At 39.3% G+C, this 23,380-nt stretch overlaps 1 protein-coding gene across 10 annotated transcripts in view; it reads right to left on the minus strand.

Moving 5' to 3' along the window:
- Positions 1-23,380, minus strand: part of CDK5RAP1 (CDK5 regulatory subunit associated protein 1) — a 64,153-nt gene that overhangs the window by 25,659 nt on the left and 15,114 nt on the right. For 4 of the 10 annotated variants that reach the window (XR_009690108.1, XR_009690107.1, XR_009690106.1 and 1 more), the window contains exons 13-15: positions 16,896-17,026; positions 13,876-14,028; positions 9,666-9,806 (exon numbers count right to left, since the gene is read on the minus strand). Coding sequence is in view for 7 of the 10 variants with exons in the window: in XM_061127078.1 (XP_060983061.1) it covers positions 9,666-9,806; positions 13,876-14,028; positions 16,896-17,026 (425 nt within the window). In the remaining 3 variants the exon portion in view is untranslated. Of the gene's footprint in view, positions 1-3,510; positions 3,768-9,665; positions 9,807-13,875; positions 14,029-16,895; positions 17,027-23,380 lie in introns of those variants that run through there. The other 6 variants (XM_061127073.1, XM_061127076.1, XM_061127075.1 and 3 more) reach the window with 4 other exon arrangements.

Below are 23,380 nucleotides of genomic sequence, written 5' to 3' on the forward strand. Positions count from 1 at the left end.
CCCAACAGAGGGACACTGCAAAATATCTGACCAGTTCTCCTCAAAACTATCAATGTCATCAAAATTACAAGTCTGAGTCAAGAGGAGCCTAAAGAGACATGACTGTAATGTGGCCTCCCAGATGGAATTCTGGAAAAATAGAGATTAGGGAAAAATTGAAGCTATCTGAATAAAGTATGGCTTTCAGTAATTAATGCATCACTATTGATTTATTAATTGTAACAAATGAACCATAATAAAATATTAGAATAGGGAAAACTGGGTACAGTGTCTAGAGAAACTCTCTGCACCATTTTTGCAACAATTCTGTAAAACTATTTTAAAATTTAAAATTTAAAAACATGAAACAAAACATTAACAAAAACTAAGAAAAACAAAAGGGCACAAGAGTCAACCTGAAAGAGCTCCCAATGCCCAGACTGGGATCAATTTGAGCAAAATTAAATAAATATCAGAGTATAAACCATAATATAAACACCCATGAGTCCATTCTGACAAAAATGATCAAATAAATATATAAATAGGGGGAAAGAGGCATTTTTCCTATAGAATTCCAAATAATACATGTAAAGAACCCCCCGCTTTGGAGTTTGGGCTTAATCCCCACCAACTAGTAGGTGATAAAAGATTAACTTCAACAATGATGTTTATATCATGTACACTCTGGTATGATTTGATAATAAAGGTACTAATCATAATAGCAGAAAAATCCAAACTGAGAATTTGTGACTAGTACTCTTCAGAAGCATCAGTCACGAAAAACAAGGGAAGACTGAGTAACTTTCATAAATCACAAGAGACCGAGGAGACATGACAACTAAATGCAATGTGATACCTTGGACTGGATACTGGAATAGAAAGGTACATTCATTAGAGGAAAAGCTGGTGAAATCTGAATGAAGTTTTGCCTTTAGTGAATAGCAAAGTGCCAATATCAATTTCCTAGCTCTGACAAATGAACACTATGCTGTGTGACGACTTAGGAGAATGCTCTATGAACTCACTTTCCAACTTCTCTGAAAGTCAAAAAATATTTAAAAATTTAATAAGTTAAAAACCATCCAATGCCTCCCCACTGTATTTAAATAAAACCCATCAGGCCTCAAAGGTTCTGGACAATGCACCTAAAGTCAACCTTTTCCATCTCATCCCATATTAGACCAGTCTCTACCTCCCTGACAATATTTCATCTACACTAAGCTCCCAGTTTTTTTCAACTCTCCCAACTCATCACCAAACTCTTTCTCTTGCCATGAAATCTGTGGCAGACTATAATCCAAAGACGGCAGCAAGACCTGCCATCCCACATACTCTTCAGGAACCCAGCCACTTCCCATTAAGAGGAGGAACCTTATTTTTCTTTATTTAAATCTGAGTGCAAATGTGAGTTCCTGAAAATCAATAGTAACTCCTTTTTCTTTACCCTGTATGATTCAGAAGTGAATTAAGTAAAACAAGAATTACAAATCTATGTTAAGGGGTACACAGTGCATTAAGATGTATTTTAGAACAATAACAACAAAAAGGGATGGAATGGTACCCTTCAATGTTTTTGAATCCTATTCGAAACTAAATTAATATCAATTGGGCTGTTAATAAATTAAGATATTATAACTCTCAAAGCAACCATTAAGGGCTTCCCAGGTGACACAGTGGTAAAGAATTCGCCTGCCAATGCAGGAGATGCAAGAGATGCAGGTTCAATCCTTGGGTAAGTAAGATACCCTGGAGCAGGAAATAGCAACCCACTCCAGTATTCTTGCCGCAAAACTGCACGGACAAAGGAGCCTGGTGGGCTACAGTCCATGGGGTCGCAAGGAGTTGGACACAACTAAGTAACACTTTCACTTCTCACTTTCACCTACTATACATTAGGCAGCATTCTTTTTTTAATGATTATTTGTTTATTTATTATTTATTTTGGCTACACTGGGTCTTAGTTGTGGCACGTGAGACTTCTTAGTTACAGCATGCACGCAGGACCTAGCTCCCCAACCAGAGATCAAATCCAGGCCCTCTGCATTGTGACTGCAGAGTCTTACCCACTGGACCAGAGAAGTCCCAAATGCTGGCCTTTTCTGATCCAGGAAAACAGTAAAAGGCAGGAAACTGACCAATTACAGACACCTGTTGTATCATTTGAATTATTTACCACATGTATGATTTACTTTTTCATAAAAAGTAAAATTTCCAAAAGTTTTTCATGTCTTCTGAATAAAGAACTGAGGTGAAGAGCCGTAACAAATATTTCTTGAATAGAAGATGGATTTTTTTTTTTTAATATTTACTTTTATTTGACTGCAACAAGTCTTAGTTGCAGCATGCAGGATCTTCAACTTTCATCGTGGCATGTGGGATCTAGTTCCCTGACCAGGGATCGAACCTGGACCCCTTGCAATGGGAACTCAGAGTCTTAGCCACTGGACCACCAAGGAAGTCCCAGAAGATGGATTAACCCCCTCAAGCCATGCCAACTGGTACGGAAGAGGTTCCTAGCCTGGGATTCTCAAAGGTTTCTATGCAGATCAGTGGGAAGGGGTAAAAGGAGATCATAGCCATACACACAATAAAAGCCTCGGCATATCCTAATATACACAGTGTGTTTTAGAAGCAAAATTTTTCAATGATCACTCTTCATCTGTTAAGATTTTACTGTGTTCCACAGACAGTGCTAAGTTCCTCACAAGTACAATCTCACTGAACTCCAGATGAGATAAGCATTGTATTATTATCCCATGTCACATGAGAAAATCAAGGCACAGATAAATAATAAAATAACTACTCAAGTTCACACAACTTTGAAAAAATGGAGTGGGAACTTAGACCAGAGTCCTTCTGACTCCAAATATTCTATACCACCATCTTTTGGATTTTTTCACATGATCCCCACAGAATGACATAATCTTGGCAGATTAAGGAGCCAAGAGTGACTCCTCAGAGCCTACTAGAAGGTAATGATGTTTTCTAAACTCCAAATGCTGTCAGTGAAAGTGAAGTCGTGTCCAACTCTTTGCGACTCCGTGGACTGTAGCCTACCAGACTCCTCCATCCACGGGATTCTCCAGGCAAGAATACTGGAGTGGGTTGCCATTTCCTTCTCCAGGGGATCTTCCCGACTCAGGGATCAAACCCAGGTCTCCCACATTGCAGGCAGATGCTTTAACCTCTGAGCCACCAGGGAAGCCCCTGAAGGCAAAGAATAATCTGACAAGCTTGGAAAAAAAAAAGGCGGGGGGTCCATGAGGGAATTTCTCAGGTAAAATAAAGTGAGGAGATAGGTACCTGAGTCAATGTTATCAAACCAAAATGTTAGAAAGATCTAGAGCAGTTTTTCCTAAGCAAATGGTTCTTTCCACCTTCTCTAACCCTTTAGTCTCCAATTCCTAGGGTACATGAGAGAGAACCAGAGAAGTATTATAGTCCACAACAGAAACTGGGCTGGGAAATTCGGGGAAAATCTCAGAGACACTCACCAAGGCAAAAATGAAGTAAAAGTAGATAAAAATGAACTACTTTAGGTAAATTTAATGACTGTAAAAGCTGTTCACAAAGCAGCAAAGAAATGCATTTTCCATTTCATAGAAAGTTGCTTCACCACTTGAGGCTTGGCTCCAAAGCTTCATCTTCCATTAGTGACCAGTCATATTTCTCTTGCTGCCAGAAAGAACTGACGCCAACCACTAAGGTCAGCAATATGCTGTGGAGTCCTTTAGAGTGGTCTTGCAGAGAACATGTCCTTTAAGTGTCTGAGAACTGGCTGAGGTGATCTGAAAGAAAACCAATCAGAAGAAGGCAAGGTAACTGGGACTGAACTACAGGGACTTAATGTGAATGGTCCAAAGGAGAGGCCACCAAATGGAATCTAATGGGAGATGACAGGCCAGCATCTCGAGGATGCACGGGTTCCTCTACACCCTCAGAGACATCTGATACAATACTGATGTATATAATTTAAGAAGTCTAAAACAGGTCAGTCCCAGACAGTCACTACTCCCTTTTCTCTTGAGAGATGGTCTTCCACAGAGGCAACCACAAGGTTTATGTACGAGCTGCCTAACACAGACATGTGTGCTTGGTAAGTCACTTCAGTCGTGTCTGACTCTGCGACCTTATGGACTGCCAGGGTCCTCTGTCCATGGGATTCTCCAGGTAAGAATACTGGGAGTGGGTTGTCATGTCCTCCTCCAGGGGATCTTCCAGACCCAGGGATCAAACCCGAGTCTCTTGCATCTCCTGCACTGGCAGGCGGGTTCTTTACCACTAGTGCCACCTGGGAAGCCTATCACAGACGCTGCCCTCCCAACCCCAAAGGCAGCTGTGATCCAGGCTGTACCAGTCAAACACATTCCTAAGATATTTATCGTGCCAAGATGCATTACTACGAACAAAACTAGTGTATGTGATGGAATTCCAGTTAAAAAGTGCTGCACTCAGTATGTCGGCAAATTTGGAAAACTCAGTAATGGCCACGGAACTGGAAAAGGTCAGTTTTCACTCCAATCCCAAAGACGTGCAATGCCAAAGAATGTTCAAACTACTGTACAACTGCACTCATTTCACATGCTAGCAGGGTAATGTTCAGTCTTTCAAACTAGGCTTCAGCAGTATATGAACCATGAACTTCCAGATGTTCAAGCTGGATTTAGAAAAGGCAGAGGAACCAGAGATCAAATTGCCAACGTCCGCTGGATCACTCAAGAAGCAAGGGAATTCCAGAAAAACATCTATTTCTGCTTTACTGAGTATGCCAAAGCCTTTATGACTGTGTGGATCACAATAAACTGTGGAAAATTCTGAAAGAGATGGGAATACCAGACCACCTGACCTGCCTCTTAAGAAATCTGTACGCAGATCAGGAAGCAACAGTTAGAACTGGACATGGAACAACAGACTGGGTCCAAATAGGAAAAGGAGTACGTCAAGGCTGTATATTGTCACCCTGCTTATTTAACTTATATGCAGAGTACATCATAAGAAATGCTGCGCTGGAGAGAGCACAAGCTGGAATCAAGACTGCCAGGAGAAATATCAATAACCTCAGATATGCAGATGACACCACCTATATGGCAGAAAGTGAAGAAGAACTAAAGAGCCTCTTGATGAAAGTGAAAGAGGAAAGTGAAAAAGTTGGCTTAACGCTCAACATTCAGAAAACAAAGATCATGGCTTCTGGTCCCATCACTTCATGGCAAACAGATGAAGAAACAGTGGAAACAGTGGCAGACTTTTATTTTCGGGGGCTCCAAGATCACTGCAGATGGTGACTGCAGCCATGAAATTAAAAGACACTTACTCCTTGGGAGAAAAGTTATGACCCACATAGATAGCATATTAGAAAGCAGAGACATTACTTTGCCAACAAAGGTCCATCTAGTCAAGACTATGGTTTTTCCAGTAGTCATGTATGGATGTGAGAGTTGGACTATAAAGAAAGCTGAGCGCCAAAGAATTGATGCTTTTGAACTGTGGTGTTGGAGAAGACTCTTGAGAGTCTTAGACTTCAAGGAGATCCAACCAGTCCATCCTAAAGGACATCAGTCCTGAATATTCATTGGAAGGACTGATGTTGAAGCTGAAACTCCAATACTTTGGCCACCTGATGCGAAGAACTGACTCATCTGAAAAGACCCTGATACTGGGAAAGATTGAAGGCGGGAGGAAAAGGGGAAGAGAGGATGAGATGGCTGGATGCCGTCACTGACTCAATGGACATGAGTTTGAGTAAACTCCGGGAGCTGGTGATGAACAGGAAGGCCTCACGTGCTACAATCCATGGGGTTGCAAAGAGTCGGACACAACTGAGTGACTGGATTGAACTGAACTGATGAAGATAAAATGGGCTAATGTAAACAGTGACAAGAGCAAAGCACAGAGAAGTTGCTTTCAGCACTAGTGAGCTTTTCAAGGAGGCGACATTTGAGAGAACTTGTAAGGTTTCAAAGAAGGCAGCCAGGCAAAAATCAAGACCCTCCTAAGTGACACAGCATTTTCAAAGTCCCTAACACTAGAACAAAGTCTGAGAGGCAAAAAAAGAGGCCACTAAGACTAGAGGAAAGAGAATAAAAAGAGGTCAGAGGACATGAGGTTGGAAAGGTAGCTGGGAAAGACCATAAAAGGCCTTGGACACCCTGCGGCTCCAATGAGAAACCACTGGAGGGCTTAGGCAAATGAGTGAGTGATCTGATTTAGAAGATCAAACTGACTGCTATGGGACAGGAAGACTAGAGGAGGGCAAGAATGAAAGCAGGAATACGAAGCCTCTGAAGTACTCAGGTACTGTTGGTGGGAATGCAAAACGGTATAATCATTTTGGCTCTTTCTATTATATTTACCCAGTTTCCCAGCAATTTCAAACCATATACCCCATAGAAATGCAATGTAACACATACACAACAGCTCTATTCGTAATAGCTCCAAACTGGAAACAACCAAAATGGCCATCAAAAGTACAATATATATATTGTGGTATATTCATATAATATGGATAAATATTATCATAGATGAACTGTAAAATATCCATGTTATCAAAAATCTACACTGTATGATTCAATTTTATATCAAAAACAAGAAAAACTGAACTATGGTATTAAAAATTAGGATGGCGGGAAGAAGAGTATGGTAGGAACATGAGGGGGGTTTTGGAGGTTCTGAAAATACTGTTTTTTGATTCAAGAGGCAGTCACACAGGTAGGGTCACTTTGTGATGATTCATCAAGTCGTAAGTACACTTTTGAGCAATTTTCTACATTTATGATATGCTTCAATAAAATAATTCACTTTCAAAATACAGAAACAGAAAACCTGTGAAAAGGCTGCACTAATCTAAGCTAACCAAGATGACAGCTTAGAGAAAGAAAGAGATCCAAGATACATTCCACAGGTGGAGCTGAAACAGATGAACTACTGATGGGGAGTACAAGAAAATAAATATCTAGGATGATGCCTATATTTTTGGTTTTAGCAACTGAGTGGTGCTATTTGCTAAGATGGAAGAGACTTCAAAAGAAGAAAATTGCAGGAAAGTGGGAAGAATTCATTCTATTTTGGCCACATTAAGTTTAGGACGCAAGAGAGAAAGAAGAAAAATGCAAATCTGGAGAGGATGTGAAGGGATAGAAGCAAAAAGCACAAGCAGCAGTGTGACAGAAGATGCAGACACTTCCTACACAGCCCACGTGAGCAGACAGCAGGGACAGGCGGAGATGCGTGTGAGTGGGTGCAAACAACGATGAGACAGTGAGATGTCACGCGACCGCATCTATTTTCTCTACACAAGATGAGACAAAGACATCAGCTAGGACTAGGATTTAAAGACATGAGTGAAGATTTAGGGAGAATGAAGAGGGGAAAAGCCAATTTATTGGGAAAATACTGTAAAATTAGGATTTCAGGGCCATGCTGAGCGTTCAATTTGAAGTTTATGGCATAAATGTGAACTGAGTACAGTTGGTTTCTGTGAAGAGACTGTTTCTTGTCCCCCAATAGTTCTCTTCCTCCTCAGTAACAGAATTCCCAATTTTTAACTGGGCACGTGGTCATTCGGAATGAAGACTGTACTTCTCAACTTCTTTGCAGCCTTTGTGTGAAACTTCTGCAAAGTGTCTTGAAAGGAATAAGACATGCCCTTCACCTCTCTTCCTGCTTCCTACAAGCTAGGATATGGACATGGTTGCTGTAACAGCCATCCTGAATCATAAGATGACCTTGAGAATGGAGGCCACACAGAGAACAGCAAAAGACAGAAGCAGTCAAGACCCTTGGTGATCATGGAGCCATCACAGTCACCAGCCCTGGACCTTCCATATATCTAGATTTTTATGAGAAAGAGAACTTCTGCTTATTTAAGCCAGTGTATTCTGAGTTTTCAGTCACCACCATCGGACCTAACCTATGTCATACAGATTAACTGGGTGCTCTTCCCCAAGAATATTTAGCTGTTTTCACGCAGATACAAAGTAAGCAGATAATCATTTTCACCAAGGTTGGAGTCTAGACAAATAAGCACCACAGAAGAAAGGACAAGAAGAAAACGGAATTTATGAGGAAATGGTTCTAGTACAGCCCAGACACTCTAAGTGGAGAAAGATGAGAACAGCAGATACGAGCGACAGAAACAACCAACAGACCCCTGGTTTCACAGTTTCTCCTTTATTTTGCTCCCTCCACTAAATCTTACTTGTCAGGTTTATTATGTCACTTTGGAACAACAAGAGTCCCAAGTATCACCTTTCTGTCTTTCTTGACAAATGGAATTTTTCCATTTTACAGAAGACCCTTGGTGATCATGGAGCCATCACAGTCACCAGCCCTGGACCTTCCGTATATCTAGATTTTTATGAGAAAGAGAACTTCTGCTTATTTAAGCCAGTGTATTCTGAGTTTTTAGTCACCACCATCGGACCTAACCTATGTCATTATAGCCCATTGTAACCTATAACCCATTATAACCCTATGTCATTATAACCCAACCCACTAACCTCAGCCCTTTTATCTATAATAGAAAGGGAATAGGAAGAGGTATGAAAAAGCAACTGAAAATCAAAGAAGCAAAAATTCAGAAAATGAGGAAGAAAACAAGACAGTGTCAAAAAGAAAGAAAGAACAAGTGGAAAAGCCTGAGAGACTGTTTCCACATCAATCAGGTTGCTACCTAGTAGGAATTCCTCCCCTGAGGAAACCTCTAGGCAATGCTGAAAGTAAGACAATCCCCTGTCCAAACAAGGCCAGAAAGGAATGACACCACGGAAGTCCCCCGCCTGCAAAATCACTGTTTTTGTCCGATGGACAGAACAGAAAAGTTCTGAGCGCTGGTAAAATTTCCAGGCGAATCTACAGAAGTTACACACCAAGGAAATGAGACTCCTTCTACTGCATACCATGAACCATGGCTCCTATGATTCAAGAGGAAGGTGAAGTAACAAGGACGGAAGAGTGGAGGGTGAGGCACCAAGGAACAGCGCAGAGGAGATAACTCTGAACAACATCAGCAGAAGAATCACCCTCTCGCCACCTCTCTCTTTTGCAGATGCTTCAGAGATCAGTGTTGGAAAAGTACTTATGCTCCTGCCCATCTCATCAGCACATGTCCTGCCAGCCTCTGGCACTGGGCAAAGTGGAAATGAGGGGAAGAAGGGAAGATGGCAGTGGCAGACTTGTGGTGGTATGAGAAGGAAAAGAAGAGAGAAGAAACTCAGGAAGGGGGAATATCTTCAGTGAAATGAGAGGAAAAAAGGAAAAAATCCCACAGCCATTCAACTAGACCTATAGTCCAGGGAAGGAATGCAGAAAACTTGTAAGTTAGGAACATCTGGGGCATCAGAGACCTCGAAGGGAATGCTTATCTCTGCCAGAGAGAACTATCAACTCACATAAGAACTTACTCTTCCTGGCCTCTCTCCAGCAGAAAACTACTTGCTACTGTTATTCCAACCTCATTAAATTCCCAGAAATAATCCTTTCAGGGCAGGAGAGAAGAGAATAAAAACAGAAGGCCTAGTTAGGAGTAGTTTAAAATTTAATTCAAGTACCCTTACATTGGTGGGGTTGAGAAGAGATTTTTATCTTACTAAAGAATTTCTCCAGGAAAAAAACTTCATTCCCTCAAATTATCCAATCCAACTCCCATTTCACAGCACCAAGTCAAAAGCACAAAAATAACTCCTTACCTTCACCAGCACATAGTCCCCAGGCTGAGCTCGGACCCTGAGCCCAGAGTTGGTGACATCCTCCACCTCTACATCAGGAAATATCACCTTAAGGTTTCCATCATTCCGGCCACACAGGTCAGTAGCAGAGCGTTTACTGGGCTGCAAAAGAATAGATGAGAAGTTACGAATTTGTCAGTCATCAGTTCTTGGTCTGTCTCAGATCCCCAAGGGTCTGAGCCATAGACCACTTTTTAACCAAGGAATCACCTAAGACTAAGTGCTTCACTGCTGCTTTACCCACAAGGTCAGTAAATGGCACATGACAGAAACTCAATAAAGTTTTGCTGACAATATGTCAATATAATAAATGTCTCAATCATTGAGTCTTTGATTTACAGAATTACCTTTCACAGGACTGAACCTCCAACAGGCTTGATGCCAATGGCATATGGGTGATATATTTCGTAAAATGACTCTCACTTCACAGAGTCTCATAGCAATCACCCGGGAGTGTTCTCGGGTTGTCTGGCCTAGGTTACGTGTCTCAGTGAATAGGAGACTGGAAGGCAGAGCCTCCATTGTAACATGTAAACGACTGGGCCAGGAGAATAATAAAATCAGTATGCAGTATGCAGTTCTGAGTATTAATTCCCAGAACATACACAAGCCTTTCTCTTCCAGTCATGAGGAAGTGACAAGAACGAAATTCATCCTCAGGCCTTAAATAACCAGGAAATTGGACAAAATATATGAAAAACCTATTTTCTGATATTGGACAACAGATTGAGCAAAACTATGATCCCCAAGAGAAGAAAACAGATGGAGAGAATCACCCCTGCATTCTACCAGAGGACACGTGCCAGACCAGAGAACACAAAGCTGGGAGGGAGACCTCAAGGCAGAACATGGTGCCCTCTGAACTGAGGAAAAATGGATCAAAGTCCAGGGAACCTGCGATAGCTAGAAACTGTAGAGCAAGTTCTAGAGAAGAGGGGTGAAAATCCATGGAGTCACACAAAGAACTGATTCGCTGGGAACTGTTCAGCTCCCAGATCTCACTGGGCTGGGAATCATTTGATCTAGGAACAAATAGTCCTCACTGATTCCTTGGGACACGCAGCAGCGATTCCAGAATCTACAGCCACACCTAGCACTAAGGCCAAACTTTTCCTAGAATAAAAAAACTTCTCTAGCAAAGATTAAAAATAAACCTTAAAAGGATCAAACAAAACCACGAGTTATGAGACTGCTTATTAAAACAAAGCCCAACACAAATCCCAGACATTCAAAAATAATGTCCAACAATACAATGTCCAACATCCAATCAAAAATCACTAGATATGCCCAGAAGCAGAAAAATGTAACTCATAATCAAGAAAAAAATCAATGAAGCAGACCTAGAAATGATGGCAATGATGGGATTATCACAAAGATATTAAACCAGCTATTTTAATTAAGTTCAAAGACTAAGTTTCAAAAGAAAACAAGATCACAGGAGAGAAATACTAGAAGATGTTTTAAAAAAACCAAATGTAACTTATACAGATGAAATATACAACATCTGAATGTTTTAATTCAATACATAATAGCAAATGAGACACTGTCAAAGAATAACAAAACTGAAGAGAGAATAATAGAAACTGAATTATTCAAAGTAAAGCACAGATATAAAAAAAAAGACAGGAAAAAACAAACTGAACAGCCTCAGTGACCTACGACACAGTATCAGGTGGTTGCACATATGGGTGATTAGAAGGGAGAACAAAGGGGAGGGGGTGGCAGAAAGCAGGAGGGGTACAGAAAAATATCTGAAGAGTAATAAATGAAAATTTGCCAAATCTGATGAAAAGTATAAAACCACAAATTATGTAGCCTCAATATATCCCAAACAAAACCATGCCAAAACACATTAAATTTCTAAGAAGTGATAAAATGACAACACATGTGATACTGAACTGAATCATTTTCTTATAAATGACAGTTCTTAGGTAAGTGGAGAAACTTAAGTGGGGTCTAAGGACTGAATGGTAATAATCTAACAAGCTTAATTTTCTGATGCTGATGGTTGTACTATAGTTATTTAGAAGAATGCTCCTGTTCGCACAAATAAACACGTTAATGTTTGGGGAATTGGGGCATCAGAGCAACTTATTCTCAAATGCTTCAAAGAAAAAAGTTCTTTGTACTATACTGCTACTTTTCTGCAAGGTTTGTGATGGCTTTACAATAAATTTTTTAAAAATATACAGCATTCATGTTCCATGATTTGAACCAACCAACCACGAACATTTATAAGACAAACAGGGAAACTGGAACATTGACTAGATATATGAAAATAATAAGAAACTACTGCTGGGACTTCCCTGGTGGTCGAGTAGCTAAGACTGCACTTCCAATGCAGGGGGTCCAGCTTCGATCCCTGGTCAGGGAACTAGATCCCACACGTTGCAACTAAGAGTTCACATGTCACAACAAAAATCGAAGATTCCTTGTGCTGCAACTAAAAATCTGCATGCCACAAAAAAAAGAACCTGCATGCCAGAACAAAGACTGAAGATCCCAACTGAGTCCCCACACAGCCAAATTAATTAAATAAAATTAAATTTCATTTAGTTACTATAAATAAAATAAAGACCAAAAAAAAACTTGTTTTGGTTCAAATAATTACCATGTGCTCTCTGTGGGGTCAATGAAGTCATGGATTAGTAACCTCTGAGTACTTACTCATTCAATCAAAAGGCAAGTACACTATTCTGTACCAGACCTTGTGTGAGGAGAGCTGGGGATACAGTAAGACCTAATTCCTACTGGACAAAATAAGGATTGCTAATAGACATGTTCATATATGGAGATCTTCAGAATCATAGCTGATACCCTAAATAGCAAAGGACTTATCAAGGAAAACACTTTGGGGATATTTCACCAGCTCAGTATCATCAACCAACAGCTGGACCAGACCACAGGAAGATTCCTAACCCAAGCTGAGCAGATCAGACTCCCTCGCCAAGAAATTTTAATTGGAGCTGAAAAACACAACATTGGTCTGTGAATAGTTGGAACTATATACCACAAAACACAGGAACTACAGGGCTGTTGTACTCTGCCACACAGATAAAAAAATCAGGAAAAGCTGACCTGAGGAGGAGAGAAGTAAGTCTGAGCCTCAAGGGCTTCCCAGATTGGGTACAGTCCCCTCCAGACACCTGGCAGTATTCTTAACCTTGGGCTCCACAATATACTCCTGAAGTCTTACACAAAGTAGAATTACATAGCTTGAACAAATTTCCCACAGTTCCTCATTACTGGAGAGTCCTAACAAACAAACACACACCAAGCAATTGGTGCTTCTGAAGCTGCCATATCCTAAGGCATAGAGCAGGACTCTCCTTTCTCAACTCAGAAGGAGTCACAGAAAGGGTGCTGCCTCTCTCCTTCCCCTTCTCTTCAAGAGCTGAAACATGAAGCTTCACAGAAGGTCAAGTTCCCTAACACCCCTTATCCTAACTGTTTAGTGCTCTAAATGATGACTAGGTTCCCAAGCTTGACGATGGAAGACTACAGAAGCCCAAACTTTCTGAAACACAGTATATTTCTAAGACAGTGTGATTTTTTAAAGGACTGAAAACAGACAAAATTGGTACTCAAAATACACACATGATACTGCTTCCAGAAAGATGCAGCAGAAAAACTTTTCCCTAATCCTTCCACTAAATACAAAAACATCCTTCGGGAATGAAGAAGAAATCAACATTCTAAGATGAAGGAAAACAGAGAATCTACTACCAGAATGTCTGTTAAAGGAAATTCTCTAAGCAAAAAGGAAACAATAAAAGAAGGAACCCAGAACAACAAGAAGAAACAAAAAACCAATAATATGATAACTTCTAAGAAAATCCCAAGGAACCTACCCAAAAAACTCCTAGGACTACTGAGTTCGGCAAGATCATGGGCTACAATATAAAAATCAATTATTTCTTTTAAAAAAATCCATTATTTCCACATACTAACAGTGAACACATGTACACCCAAAATGAAAAATACAATAGCAATTACAATAGCTAAAAAAAAAAAAAAGGTATAAATTTAACAAAACATGTACAAGACCTATATGCTGAAAACTTTAAAAACTGCTAAAATAAATCAAAGATTTAAATAAAGGGAGATATACTGTGCTCTAAAAAACAAAAAGACAAACAAACAAAAAATATACGTATACACATAGCCTCACCCCCTCCACCAGCACCAGTTGGGTACAACCCACAAAGGATTTGTTGGCTTTTGTTGCTTCTTCTCGAAAGACAGTGATAAGTTCCTCCAAACGCCTTAATTTTACCTCTTCCGGAATATCATCCTTCAGCCTGTGATATGCTCGTGTCTTCTGCTTGAAAAAAGAGAGATGGAGGTTACCAAGGACTTGTAGAATCCATTTTTAAGGCAGACATGCTCATCCAATTTGCAATTTACAGACACATGTACAGGAACTCAAGCCACACCACAATGGTTCTCTAGTTCAGAGGCCTTCTAAGAGAAAAAGGTGCAACAGAGTCACATTTTTACAAGGGTTAAACTCTAAATTTAGCACATGAAAATCATGGACTCAAAATTGTTCTTGATACTTTTATAGCACATATATATTAAATAATTCATGTACCAGGTTTCTGAGCAGCATTATAAAGACACAAGATGCAAAGTAAACGTTTATCAATAAGTAACCTGTGAAATAAATTATGGTTTATCTACACAATGGAATATTACACAGCTGTGAAAAAGAATGAGCTAGCTCTGTATATACAGATGTGATTGCTCTCCAAAATATACTCTGAACAGAAATAAGGTACAGATCATCATGTATAGCAAGTTTGATATAGAAAGGATACATATAAATATACTTATAAATACATGAAATATCTCTGGAAGGTTACAGAATAAGTTCCTAAGAGCAGTTGCCTTCAGGGAAGGAACTGAAAAACCAGGCGATCTAGGAAGAAAAAACAACTACTTTGCACTGCACACTATTTTGATCTTTTGAATCCTATACCATGCACATGTATTACCTAGTCAAAAAATAAAATAAAATTTACCCTTGAAAAGCTTTTAAATCATCCAAAATCACAGTGTACATACATCTTTATATATAAATATATTCATACACACATGTTTATACATATCTTTATTAACACAAGCTCATAATACAGCTGGAGAACTACAAAACTAAACAAAAGAGGAAAGTCTATACACCAGAGTCTGGACATCCAAACCAATCTGCCTAACTCTAATCCTCTAAGAGAGGATTACCAAAGAGAACTACCAAATGGATTACTAAGAGAACTACCAAATCCAGAGGAAAATGAAGAATGGGTAGAGAATTCTAAAATGGAATTCTTTTACAGGGCTTACTCTAATTCTTATTATTAACAATAATAATTTACCTCTATTGTGCACTCAACTACTATATAGCACTATTTTAAGTGCTTTATACATATTTAATTTAGCTAATATATTACTTCAAAACAATCTGATACGGTTGGTATTAATGTTATTCCCTTTCACAGATGAAGAAAAGACTTTTCCCAAGGTCACATAGCTATTAAATGGGAGAGGCACAATCTGACTGTTCTTACCCACTATGCCACCTGATGAAGTCTCTATAACTTTCACTCTAATCTAGGAATTATTAAATAGACTCCTAAATCAACATTCATAAGCAATGCCTGTAGGACATGCTTCCACCACACACTGAAATTCATTTCCGACTCTAGAGTTAAAGAGAAATTTCTCTTGCATATTTGTGACATCCACAGAAATGAAGCAAATTGGAAGCCAACAGCTCCTCTGATGCTTTATCCCTGAAACAATTCTGTAAGAGACATCAATACACACAATGGCCCACTTACACTGTCTATAGAACACTTGGCAGTGGGCTTTTAAAGACATGAATTAGCTTGGTTGATGAGAGACAGCTAAGTGACATTCATGGCTCAATCATTCATCAGACAGCTTTTCCCTGACCATGGAAGCCCCTCAGTCTCCAGCCAAAACACAAAGCAAGTGACCCCTGAGGTGATTGGGAAGATGGTAAGTGACCCAAGCAATTCATTCCTGCTATCAAGAAAACAGCAGGCAACCAAGACCATTCCTCTCTGCAAGAAATATGCATTACTCGCCCTTTTCTTTCTCATCTCCTTCTGCTTTGTTTTCCTGGGAATTGTGTTATAGGAGAAACTCTAAAGCAGAAATCATCAGTGGGTTCACTTGGCCTAGAAAAATGGAAATTAAAAATAACCAAGGATGAGACTTCCCTGGTGGTCCAGTGGTTAAGAATCCTCCCTGCAATGCAGGGGATATGGGTTCAATCCCTGGTCAGAGAACTAAGATCCCACACGCCGCAGAGCAACTAAGCCTGAGTGCCACAACTACTGAGCATGTGAGCCACAACTATAAGAGTTCATGTTCCACAACAAAGATCCCGTGTGCCACAACCAAGACCGAACGCAACCAAAAATATAAATACTAATAAATATTTTTTTTAATGGTTGAGGATGGCTAGGAGGGCAACAAGGAGCTTCCCTAAAACAAATCATATCTGTAGGCCAAAAAAGAAGTTATGCATGTTAGTAAAGGATTTGCAGTTTCTTTTAAAGAGAACGGTGTCCCTCCTTGCACTTTCAAATTCTAAACAATAACTCTAAATATTCTAATAAAGGGTGGACTCAGTGATAAAGAATCTGCCTGCCAATACAAGAGACACAGGTTCAATCCCCGATCCAAAAGATCCCACATGACATGAGACAACTAAGCCCATGGGTCACAACTACTGAGCCTGTGCTCTGGAACCTGGGAGCTGCAACTACTGAAGCCCAAACACTCTATAGAGTCCATGCTATACAGTGAGAAGCCTGTGCACAGCAACTAGAGGGTAGACCCTGCTCACCACAACTGCAGAAAAGGCCGTGCAACAACAAAGACCCAGCACAGCCAAAAATTAATTAACCAATTAATTTTTAAAAATATTCTAATAAAGAGGAATAGTAGCAGAAGCAGTTGTTTTTCATCTCAAGTTGCTAAACTGCATAAAAGAGTAAATAGGTTTATTAGAAAAAAATAATGAATGGTTAAGATCCCTGTGGTTTCTCAAGAAAAGGCTTGCTGTCTCTTTCTTTTCTTCCAGCAGTTCACAATCAATCAGAAACTGGTCAGGAATGATGTCTCAGAATTAGAAAGAGCTCTTCCCCCCAGTCCAGGACTCACCTGTCTCATGCTATAGGCAAAGAGGAAGCCTATGTTGTACTGAACTTCCCGAAGCAAAGACACTGTCTGAAGGTGATCTTCCTCCATCTCACCACAAAAGCCAGCAATGAAATCACTGCTGAGGCTCACACCTGTGACATACGACAAATGACAGCATGTCACTGCCGCTTACCTTCAAGAGAGGCTGTTGGCACTTGGAGATTTCAGAGGGAGGGATAGTAACTGTACAGCCTTTCCAGGAGCTATTTAACCCATGTGCAAGTGAAACAGATCAATCAACCCAGAGCAAGGAGGGACATGACTGCTCATTGACAAGATTCCCAAGCCAAGGCCTGGCTTCTCAGTCTACATTCCCCTCAGCTTCATACCAGAAAAGGTATTTTTCACTTCAAACATTGGATTGAGGGACAGGGACACAGTAGGAGTTCACATTTTCAAATCTGCCCTGCTTTTACTTTTTTTTTAATCTTTTATTTTATATTGCGGTATAGCTGATTTATAATGTTGTCAGTTTTAGGTGTACAGCAAGGTGATTCAGTTATACACATACATATATCTACTCTTGTTCAGATTGTTTTCCGATATAGGTTATTACACAATATTGAGATCACTGTGCTATACAGTGGGTCCTTGTTGGTATGTTTGTTTTTTTTTTTTTATTAGTTGGAGGCTAATTACTTCACAACATTGCAGTGAGTTTTGTCATACATTGACATGAATCAGCCATGGAGTTACATGTATTCCCCATCCCGATCCCCCCTCCCACCTCCCTCTTGGTATCTGTTTTATATATAGTACATATGTTATAGTGTATATGTTAATCCCAAACTCCTAGTTTAACCCTCCCACCACTTTTTCTATTTGGTAAATATAAGTTTGTTTTCAAAGTCTGTGAGTCTGTTTCTGTTTCATGAGTTCATCTGTGTCATCTTTTTAGATTCCACATATAAGTGATATCATATATTTGTCTCTGTCTCTCTGACTTACTTCACTTTAGTATGGTAATCTCTCAGACTATCCATGTTGCTGCAAATGGCATTATTTCATTCTTTTTATGGCTAAGTAATATTCTGCAGTGTGTGCATATATACATGTACGTGTGTGCACACACGTGCATGCACACACACACACATATGTATATATACACCATATATACATACACACACTATATACACACACACACATATATATGTATATATGTGTGTGTGTGTGTATACACACACACACACACCACATCTTCAGCCATTCCTCTATTGAGGAATGAGACATTTAGGGTGCTTCCATGTCTTGACTATTGTAAATAGTGCTGCAATGAACACTGGGATGCACTTATCTTTTTGGATGTTTTTTTTTTCCAGATATATGCCCACAAGTGGGATCGCTAGATCATATGATAGCTCTATACCTAGTTTTTTAAGGAACCTCCATACTGTTCTCCATAGTAGTTACACCAATTTCCATTCCCATCAACAGTTTAGGAGGGTTCCCTCTTCTCCACACTCTCTCCAAGATTTACTGTTTGAAGACTTTTTGATGATGGCCATTCTGACTGGTGTAAGGTGATACCCCACTGTAGTTTCCCTCTGCATTTCTCCAATAATCAGCGATGTCTCAGCATCTTTTTATGTGCTTTCTGGCCATTTGTATGTCTTCTTTGGAGAAATGTCTATTTATGTGTTCTGTCCATTTTCTGACTAGACTGTTTGTTTTTTGATACTGAGCTGCACAAGCTGTTTGTCCATTTTGGAGATTAATCCCCTCTTGGCTGCTTCATTTGAAAATATTTTCTTCCATCCTGTGGGTTGCCTTTTTGTTTCGTTTATGGTTTCTTTTGCTGTGCAAAGGCTTTTAAGTTTAACTAGGTCTCATTTGCTTATTTTTATTTTATTTTCATTACTCTAGGAGGTAGATCCAAAAAGTAGTGCTGTGGGACTTCCCTGGCAGTCCAGTGGTTAGAACCTGATGCTTTCACTGCCATAGCCCAGGTTCAACCCCTGACTGGGAAACTAAGATCCCTCAAGCCAAACAGTATGCAAAAAAAAGAAAAAGATATTGTTGCGATTTATATCACAGAGTGTTCTGCCTATGTTTTCCTCTAAGAGTTTTATAGTATCTGGTCTTACATTTAGATCTTTAATCCATTTTTACTTTATTTTTGTGTATGGTGTTAGAGAATGTTCTAATTTCTTTTATATTTCTTTTATATTAGGTTGGTGCAAAAGTAACTGCAGTTTTTAAATTTGCCATTTGACATCCATTCTATATAAATGTAGATGTTATATATAATACTAATATGCATTTCTAGCTTTATGTTTTTTGGGCTAATGACTTATTACTTGCTGTTTATTTTATATTTATCTTAGACTATGGAAATGATGTTAGACAAAACAACAAATTGGCGCAATTTTCTTATTTGAGTTCAAAATGGCTCATAAAGCAGAAGAGAAAACTCACAACATCAACAACGCCATTTGGCCCAGGAACTGATAACAAATGTACAAAGGAGTGGTGGTTTATGAAGTTTTGTAGAGGAGAAGAGCGTCTTGAACATGAGGAGCATAGTGGCCAGCTAGCAGAAGTTGACAAGGACAACAGAGAGTAATCATCAAAACTGATCCTCTTATAACTTCATGAGAAGTTGCTGAGGAACTCAACACTGACCAATCTACAGTTATTTGGCATTTGCAGCAAATTGGAAAGGTGAAAAAGTTTGATGGGTGGGTGCTTCATGAGCGGACCTGAAATTAAAAAAACATTGTTCTGAAGTGTTGTCTTCTCTTACTCTACACTACAATGACGAACCGTTTCTGGATCAGATTGTGATGTGTGACAAAAAGTGGATCGTATAAAACAAGAGATGACCAGCTCAGTGGCTGGATCAAAAGGAAGCTCCAAAGCACTTCCCAAAGCCAAACTTGCACCAAAAAAAAAGTCATGGTCACTGTTTGGTGGTCTGCTGCCAGTATGATTCACTACAGCTTTTGAACCCCAGCAAAATCATGACATCTGAGAAGCATGCTCAGCAAATCAATGAGATGCACCAAAAACTGCAATGCCTACAGCCAGTACTGGTCAACAGAATGGGCCCGATTCTTCTCCACAAGAAAACCTAACCGCATATGAGACAACTAACACTTCAAAAGTTGTGCTACAAAGTTTTGCCTCATCTACCATATTCACGTGACCTCTCACCAACCAACTACCACTTCTTCAAGCATCTTGACAACTTTTTGCAGAGAAAACATTTCCAAAACCAACAGGAGGCAGAAAATGCTTTCCAAGTGTTTGTCTAATCCTAAAGCCTGGATTTTTATGCTATAGGAATAAATATCTTGTTGGCAAGAATGTGTTGACTATATATAACGGTTCCTAATAAAGATGTGTCTGAGCCTAGTTATCATTTAAAGTTCACGTTTATACTAACCTAACATACAGTTGTCCGTCTAGTCAAGGCTATAGTTTTTCCATTGGTCATATATGGGATGTGAGAGTTGGACTGTGAAGAAAGCTGAGCACCAAAGAATTGATGCTTTTGAACTGTGGTGTTGGAGAAGACTCTTCAGAGTCCCTTGGACTGCAGGAGATCCAACAAGTCCATCCTAAGAGAGACCAGTCCTGGGTGTCCATTGGAAGGACTGAAGCTGAAGCTGAAACTCCAATACTCTGGCCACCTCATGCGAAGAGTTGACTCACTGGAAAAGACCCTGATACTGGGAGGGGTTGGGGGCAGGAAGAGAAGGGGACGACAGAGGATGAGATGGCTGGATGGCATCACCGACTCGATGGACATGAGTTTGAGTAAACTCCGGGAGTCGGTGATGGACAGGGAGGCCTGGCATGCTGCAATTCATGGGGTTGCAAAGAGTCAGACACGACTGAGTGACTGAACTGAACTGAACTGAACATACAGTTGTCCAGTGTTCCCAGAACCATTTATTGAAGAAGTTGTATTTTCTCCACTGTATATTCTTGCCTCCTTTGTCTTTTTTTGTTTGTTTGTTTGTTTGTTTTCTTGCCTCCTTTGTCATACATTAACTGACGAAAGGTGTGTGGGTCTATTTTGGAGTTTTCTGTTCTGTTCCATTGATCTATTATTTGTTTTCGTGCCAGTACCATACTGTTTTGATGACTGTAGCTTTGTAGTATGGTCTAAAGCCAGGGAGCCTGATTCCTCCAGCTCTGTTTTTCTTTCTCAGGATTGCTTTGGCTATTCAGGGCCTTCCTATTTCCAGATAAATTTTAAAACTATCTGTTCTATTTCTGTGAAAAATGTCATTGGTAATTTGATAGAGATTGCACTTTTGATAGGGATTACACTGAATCTGCAGATCACCTTGGGTAGTACAGGTCGTTTTGACAATTCTATTCTTCCAATCTAAGAACATGGTATATCTTTCCAACTATTAGTATCACTTCAATTTCTTTCATCAATGTTTTATAGTTCTCAGAGCACATGTCTTTTGCCTCCTTACGTAGGTTTATTCCTAGCTATTTTCCTCTTTTCGATACAGTGGTAAATGAAATTGTTTAATTTCTCTTTCTGATCTTTTTGTTCTTAATGGACAGAAATGCAAGAGATTTCTGTATATTCTGTATCATGTAACTTCACCAAATTCACTGATGAGCTCTAGTAGTTTTCTGGTAGCATCTTTAGGATTTTTATATATAGTATCATGTCATCTGCAAACAGTGACAGTTTTACTTCTTCTTTTCCAATTTGGATTTCTTTTTTTTTTTTTTTCCATCTCTCATTGCCATGGCTAGGACTTTCAAAACTATGTCAAATAAAAGTGTTTTGTTCCTGATCTTAGAGGAAATGCTTTCAGCTTTTCACTCTTGAGTATGATGTTAGCTCTGGGTTTGTCATATATGGCCTTTGTTACGTTGAGGCAGGTTCTCTCTATGCTCACTTTCTGCAGAGTTTTTACCATAATAGTTGTTTCAGTTTTGTCAAAAGCTTTTCTTCACATCTACTGACATAATATGGTTTTTACTCTTCAATTTGTGTGGTGTTTCATACTGATTTGCAGATATTGAAAAATCCTTGCATCCCTGGGATAAATCCCATTTGATCATGGTATATGATCCTTTCAATGTATTACTGGATTCAGTTTGGTCTTATTTTATTGATGACTTCTGCATCTATGTCAGTGATATTGGCCTATAATTTTCTTTTCTGGTGGTGTCTTTTCTTCTCTGGTTTTGGTATCAGGGTGATGATGGCCTCATAGAATGAGTTTGGGCACATTCCTTCCTCTGCAATTTCTGCACTAGTTTCAGAAGGATAGGTGTTAATTCTTCTCTTAAATGTGTGATAAAATTCATCTGTGAAGCCATCTGGTCCTGGACTTTAGTTGGAAGTTTTTTAATTTCAGTTCAATTTCACTACTTATGACTGGTCTGTTCATATTTTATTTCTTTCTGGTTCAGTCTTGGAAGATTTTACCTTTCTAAGAATGTGTCCATTTCTTCTAGGCTGTCCTTTCTATTGGTATACAGTTGCTTAAAGAAATCTCTTATGATTCTATCTCTGTGGTGTCAGCTGTGACTTCTCCTTTTTCATTTCTAATTTTTTTTAATGAGCTCTTTCCCTTTTTTCCTTGATAAGTCTGGTTAAAAATCGCTTCTCGGCCTTCTGGCTAAGATCAAGTGAAGTCTGGTTAAAGGTTTATCAATTTTGTTTATCTTTTCAAAGAACCAGCTTTTAGTTTCACTGGTCCTTTCTACTGTTTTCTTTATTCTATTTCATTTATTTCTGCTCTGATCTTTATGATTTCTTTCCTTCTAACTTTGGGTTTTGCTTGTTCTTCTTTCTCTACCTGCTTCTGGTATACAGTTAGGTTATTTCATTGAGATTTTTCTTAGATTGTATTGCTACAAACTTCCCTCTTAGAACTGCTTTTGCTGCGTCCCACAGATTTTGGATCATCATGCTTTCATTTTCATTTGTCTCTAGGAATTTTCTGATTTCCTCTTTGATTTCTTTGGTGATCCACTGGTTGTTCAGTAACATATTGTTTAGCCTCCACATGTTTGGGTTTTTTACAATTTTTTTCTTGTAGCTGATTTCTAATTTCATAGAGTTGTGGCTGAAAAATATGCTTGATATGATTTCAATTTCCTTAAATTTACTGAGGTTTGCTTTGTGGCCCAGCATGTGATCTATCATGTAAAATGTTTGAGTACCTCATACAAACATATACTTTTGAAATTAAACACAACATTCCAACACACTTCAATTATCCCAACAATCCAATAAGGTGAGTACTATTAGTTCCACATTATAGAAGAGGAAACTGCAGCCCAGAGAACCTCCATGCTATCCTGCCTCATCCAAATCAAAGTTTTGGTGCAGAACACATTACAGTAATTAGAAATTTGTAAAACAATGTAGACACTGTCAACAAATCTAAAAACTAGAGTAAAATGGATATCCAAGAAGGACCTACTGTATAGCACATAGAACTCTGTTCAATGTTACTGGC

This window comes from Dama dama, chromosome 23 (genome assembly GCF_033118175.1).
Source record: "Dama dama isolate Ldn47 chromosome 23, ASM3311817v1, whole genome shotgun sequence".
NCBI lineage: Eukaryota > Metazoa > Chordata > Mammalia > Artiodactyla > Cervidae > Dama > Dama dama.